The sequence below is a fragment of the Limulus polyphemus genome, unplaced genomic scaffold, assembly GCF_000517525.1.
Source record: "Limulus polyphemus unplaced genomic scaffold, Limulus_polyphemus-2.1.2 Scaffold2670, whole genome shotgun sequence".
NCBI lineage: Eukaryota > Metazoa > Arthropoda > Merostomata > Xiphosura > Limulidae > Limulus > Limulus polyphemus.
Genome location: NW_013668280.1, coordinates 63,606 through 70,294, shown reverse-complemented (window position 1 = coordinate 70,294; position 6,689 = coordinate 63,606). Strand labels below are relative to the sequence as shown.

The window sequence follows — 6,689 nt, the reverse complement described above, 5'->3', positions numbered from 1 at the left end:
GGATACTTGGGTTTTACTACCACAATACAGTATTGGTGAACTATAGCTTACAGGACAGAGGATACTTGGGTTTTACTACCACAATACAGTATTGGTGAACTATAGCTTACAGGACAGAGGATACTTGGGTTTTACTACCACAATACAGTATTGGTGAACTATAGTGTGTACTGATTGCATCATAATATTACATTGCTTTAGTCCACAGTAGGAGCCCAGAAAAGTTCAACTGCCAGTACTTAGAAGAATATATAATAAAAGTTACAAAAAACTTTTAAAATTGTTAAATATATATATATATATATATATATATAACACCATTTAAGCTCATAGTATCATTAATTTAAATCATAAATCCTTAAGTTCATGCAAAGGTTGTTCTACATACTGTGCTGCAAAATACTAATGACTAAATTTTAAAAATCATGAAAATCATATATAAAAATCTTTGATACAAAATGCAGTATTGACCATTCCAGACCAAACTGAGTTGCTAATGATACTGTATTCGTTGTTTTCACTTTTAAGCTAAAGCAAATTCATAAGCTATATTCTAGTATTCTGTAGGATGGGGAGGGTGTAAGTAGATACACATGATAATATTTTAAATTGTTCTGAAAATAAAAAACAGAATACTTGTTGATAATGTGAATATATAGTTAATTGCTTGATTTGCCATAGTTTAAGTGAATGTTTGCTATGATATCAATTTCAATTAGATTAGCTTAGCCAAATCATAAAAGAATTTATTCTTTTTTTTTCTGTATTTGTACCTGTTTGTAAGCAGTTACAGGCCTTTATTAATTTTAAACATTACAGGTCTGTTACAATTATTTACTTTTAATTGAACATAACTGAAATTTAGTAATTATCTAAAACTTAGCATTAGTTTTGCCTAAAATACCTTGAACAGTCACTAGAACATGGTATCTTGAAAGGTGAAAGATTTTCTAAAGCACTCTGTAATAGAGCATCATTACTATCTTCACAAAAAGCCAACTCTACAGCATTCTCTTCTATCTGCTTCATTGGAATACTTTTGGAGACATTAGCGGGAAACTGTTTTGAAGGCGTAGTTTCTTCATCTGTTTTTTGAAGTTTTGAATCTTTATAAAATAATTGTTTTGAAGACATATCATTTGCAGTTGGAAATCTATCACTGATAGATGTAAAGACAGTTTCATCAAAACTCTCTTGCACTGAATGAGACAAAATTTGATTGAAAGCTTTTTCCTTGATTTTCTTATCTGCATCAAAGCAGTTTTTTTCTTTAACACTATTAGTCTGGAAAAACTTATGTTCATCATCCTGTGATATTAGAAACTTAATATGAGGAGAACAATTCTGGTATGTTTTGTTATATAAAATAGGCTGTATAGTTTGGTTAGAAGCATTATTTTCACTTGATTTTATTGTTTTTAACACAGAAATAGCATTTTCTTTAGGTGCTACAAACTCTCCACAATATTTTTTCACTACAGTAGGCACTTCTACTTCAAGAGGACGTTTGACTGTTATCTTATTCCCATTGTTTGCTTTTAGTTTTTCAAAAGTAACATCATCACTTACGCAGTTTTGTTTACATGAACCAACAGAAAATAACTGTTTTCTACCAATTCTAGTTCGCAAGATGTGTCTTTTTACCAAATTACTATCACTTGAGGTGCCTGTATTTTTTATTCTAACTAATTTTCCTTTAATTTCTTGTGGAGTCTCAGGAATTATTGAGGCATCTTCATCTTCTGAGTTAGAGAGGTTGAAATCTCCATTGTTGGGTGAGTCTGATATTACACTTGGTGTTAGAGATTCCTTGTAAGACAAACATTTATTATTTTCATTACTGATGCATGTCTTTTCTTCAACATCAGAAATATTTTGGTTCAAACTTTCACTTAAAGATATTTTCTTTAGACTATCTTTGTTGGATCTTTCACTAAAACTTAGTTCTCTTTCTGATACATCATCATGATTTTGAAAAAATAAAATATCTGGATCTAAAGGGGTTTCAGTTTTCTCACATGTTGATAAATGTGGAAAATTATTTGGTATTATCTTTTCATGCAATGGGTTTTTAGTTTTGTTTTCTGTAAGCTTAATATTGTGTACGTCTTTGTCTCCTACAGTGGTAAATAGTGAAGTTTTTTTTTGTGCTGCTGTCACCTGCAAGAAAATTAAAAATGCCTTAACTTTTTTTTGTTATAACACTGTCTTCCATTTACATTAACAGCAAATAAAATGGCACTGGTAAAAATTCCCATTCCAAGTTTTTTCATACAAACTAGTGAAATATTCAGAAATCAAAACATAAGTATACAAATCTTGATATTGACAGAAGTGAGCTAGAAAAAGCAAAATACTGAATGTACATCACTATCATAAAACACATTCAAGCAAGCTAAAATGTTTTCTTTGAATTTTCATCTTTAGCAAATAAAAACAAACAAATCAATCTACAGTACTAAACTATTTATGCTTTTTATTTTACTAAAAATAATTTAAATCATACAGATATAAACCAAAAAAAACAGTTGTCCCATTAACAATATTTTTATATAAATTTAAAGCTGAATGAAACCATTAGTCACTAACTTATTTACAATCTTATGAAATGTAATCCTAAGAATCATATGATAAATATGTACAGCCCAAAGTTTGTTAACATCCTTATATGGTTGGTATATGTTTATCCAAAAGCTTATGGAATTTTGTTAATAAAATGTACAATGTTTAAAATCAAAGTTGATTTTATTTTCAAGTATTGTTTGTACAATTAAAAAAAACTGTAGATAGTAACAAAATGGTTGTATTGATACCAGCAATTAAGAAACTTACAAAAAAAGATGAAATTCTTGTTTGTCCTTTGTTAGTAGACTGCTGAAAGAAAAGTTTTAACTGAAAATTATTTCTAAGTAAAAAAACCTTTTGTGTTTAATATGAAATGTTAGGACTGCAATAATATATTAATGTAAAAAAGCAAAACACATATATGAAGTTTATCTTTACTAAAATTCTGTATAAAATCAACATTTAAATTCTACTGCATTTACTTTGAAAACTAATGATCACTATACACACTACTTTGTGGTTTAACCAAAAATTAAAATTTACTCATAATTTAAAAATTTAATTTTTTAAGTTAAATATCAACTCCAGGCTTAAATGTGGGGATGAAATTATTAGTAGGTCACTAAGACTAAATACTATGCTTAGTTTAATATGTAAGGAAAAGCAGATTGGCTGGTTGGACTTGCGAGATCATATCAATGGGAAAAGAGAGCTTTTGGGAATGGATGGTTTACATTTAAACAGGGTAGGAGCTAGCTTGTTCACAAGGGCTATTAATTCAACTGTAAGGGCAACTTTAAACTAGGATTAAACAGTAGAAAAGACCAAAATAATGAAGAAAAAAATTAAATGTAGAGATGAGGGTATAGTATGGAAACAAGGTACAAAAGTAGTTTTAGTGGTAGGCTAAACTTATCATTGTAATGTTAAAAGTATAAGAAATAAAATGAATGTTTTTAAAACACGGATCAGAACAGATGATTTTGGTATAATGAGAATAGTTGAAACCTGGCTGAACAGAAAATTTTCATTACATGAATTTTTGAAATACTGGGTTATAGACTGTTTAAAAAGGATATATTACTAAAAGAGGAGAATAATGGCTTTATATGTAAAAATGTAAAATATTCAATTTGAAAATATCAAAGATAAAAGCAATGAGGTTCAGTCTATTTGAGTTTCTGTTAATGGTTATAAGGGGAAAAGGCTTTTAGGTAGAATTTGTTACAGAGTACCATATGAAACTGAATAAATTAATGAGGTTATAATTATGGAAGATTTCAATTTCAGGAATATGGATTGAGAAATGTTAGAATCCAATCATGAGGAAAACAAATTTTTTGAAAATGTTCAGGATAGGTTTCTTCAATAATTGATTAGGGAACCTATTAGCAACAATGTTTTTTTGAAGTTATTGTTAACTTTTAATAAAGAAATGGTTGATAGGGTAGTATTTGGGGAACATCTGGGTGCAAGTGATCATTGCTTAATTAGATTTAATGTTTTGCTGCATATGGGGATAAGGAATAATGAGATTTTGGTTTCAAATTTCAAAAAAGCTAATTTTAAAGAATTATCTGCTGTGACTTTGGCAATGTAATTAGTTGAATATACTAATCAAATGTGGAAAGTTTAAAAATAAATTATTAATTCTTCCTGATACACATGTTCCTCAGAGACAAACAAGTGTGGCCACTAGTAAAAAAAACCCAACTTGGCTTACAAAGACTATAAAGCATAGAATTATAGAAAAGCATTATAAGTATAAAAATTTAAATGACTGCAATAAAAAAGATATTTCGAGGATTACAGAAGATCGAAAAAGTGGTTGAACAGGAAATTACAAAATAAAAAACATATGAGAAAAGGTTGACTGGAAATGCAAAAAATAATGATTTCTTTAAATATATTAAGGGTAATCAAAGTGTTAAGATGGGAGTAGGGCTTTTTGAAGTATGATAAAGGAATGCTAATAACTGATAATTATGATATGGCTGGGTTATTAAATTAAAAATATTTTAACAATCTTTATTAATGAAGATTTAAGAAATATTCTTCACCCTAAGCCATTGCTAGATGGAAACAAGATTGAGTAAGATGATCACATTAATTCTAAGTTTATTAAGAAAAACTAAGAAGTTTAAAGAATGATAGGGCTCCTTGGGCTAATATTTACCCAAGAGTTTTGAAATGGGTTAAGAACTGGATATGTGAAAAACTTCCAGTTATTTTTACATCAATGACTTGGAAGGAAGATGATGCATTGATACTATAAATTCCCTTCACAATCTTAAACACCTTAATCAGGTACCCTCTAACTAATGTTTTTCTTTTTCAAGATAAAACAATTTCAGAGATCTTAACCCGTCCTCATATGACACTTTTTCCATCCCAGGTATCATCATAGTAACCTTTTTCAGAACTATTTTCAATGATTCAATGTCCTTTCAAGGGTAAAGAGCTTAAAATAACTACTCCAAATGAGGCCTAACTAGTGACCTACACAATTAAATTATAACCTCTTTATAATTTTATTTATTATATATTAATCTATCATAATTAAAAGCTATCTGTAATTTATTTGCCCAATTAAATTAAATACACAATTAAATTATAACCTCTTTATAATTTTATTTATTATATATTAATTTATCATAATTAAAAGCTATCTGTAATTTATTTGCCCAATTCACCAAATAATCTAAATTATTTTGTAAAACAACAGCATCTTCCTCATAACCAGCAACATCCAAGACTTTAATATCAGTAGTAAATTTAAGTAATTTATTGACCATTCCTTTATCTATGACATTTATGTAAATCCTAAAGACAAAAGGTTCTAATACTGAGCCCTGAGGTACCCTATTTGTAACATCAATCCACTTTGACTGAGTGCCATTTATAACAACACTCTACTTTCTTCCATCCAGCCATTTTTTTTTCTTTCCAATGAGCCAACTTAACCCCCCAACCTACAGAGATAATATTTTAACAAGCCTTGTATGTAGGCCTTGTCAAATGATTTCTGAAAATCCAGATACACCAAATCTACACCCTTATCTTCATCTCATAATCAGTAACCTCTTCAAAGAATCTCAAACGATAAGTAAGGCAAGATTCTTATCCTAGTGAAATCATGATGACTATTCAATAAAATTTTAAACTTTGTTAAATGCCTTTGCAAAGTATCCTTTAATCTGACTTTTAAGAACATTTCTCACCATTGATGCAAGATTCATAGGCCTATAATTACTTGGACAAATCTTAATCTCCTCCGTTGAGAAAAAATAAATAGCATTGGATAACTTTCAATCTTCTAGCAGCTGCCCACTCTTAATTTTTTTTTGTCAAATCAGTTTCACTATATATACACGTACATGTTCAGTTTTACTATACAAACACTTATAGTTGACTAAATGTATTATCAATTTGGTGGATATAGAAGGTTTCTTTTATCTTTCTTTCTATCTATCATGATTCATATTGTTACGTATCTGCTTGTTTGATAATTTCCCATAAAAATTTATTCCGAGAAACTTCAGAGATACAAGTCCTTTCTTAATTAAAACTAGTTTATTATTTCTCGATACAACTTTATAATACACAGAATTTCCAGTCACTTTCACTTAAACACACACTATAATTCACAACGATTCACACACTTTACTTACAGTCACAACCGCTCACTTGACTCAATTATCTGTCTCTATCTCCATCTATCTGCAATTATCTAAGCCGTCACTTCTTCTCTCCGCTTTATTTGCCCGGCTTATATACTAAAATAGAGGGTGTCTAGCAAATACTGGGATATTCATGAGGTTCCCCAATCCTTCTAGAAACTAATGACATATTACCAGAAGACTAAAGTTGCCACAAACAGACATGATCATTCTAGAATCTCAAGACGTGTTACTAGCGTCACGTGACTTCCGCTGTCATAACATCATTATAATGTTAGAAGTATAAGAAATAAAATGAATGTTTTTAAAACATGGGTCAGAAGAGATGATTTTGGTATAATGAGAATAGCTAAAACCTGGCTGAACAGAAAATTTTCATTACATGAATTTTTGAAATACAGGATTATAGACTGTTTAAAAATGATATATTACTAAAAAAGGGGA

General features: G+C 29.2%; 1 protein-coding gene across 5 annotated transcripts in view; it reads right to left on the bottom strand.

Moving 5' to 3' along the window:
• LOC106467583 (DNA replication ATP-dependent helicase/nuclease DNA2-like) overlaps window positions 1-6,689 on the bottom strand; it is a 48,298-nt gene that overhangs the window by 31,069 nt on the left and 10,540 nt on the right. For 2 of the 5 annotated variants that reach the window (XM_022395785.1, XM_022395786.1), the window contains exons 3-4: window positions 2,833-2,874; window positions 905-2,160 (exon numbers count right to left, since the gene is read on the bottom strand). In XM_022395785.1, the coding sequence (XP_022251493.1) occupies window positions 905-2,160; window positions 2,833-2,874 (1,298 nt within the window). The remainder of the gene's footprint in view (window positions 1-904; window positions 2,161-2,832; window positions 2,875-6,689) is intronic. The other 3 variants (XM_022395787.1, XM_022395788.1, XM_022395789.1) reach the window with 2 other exon arrangements.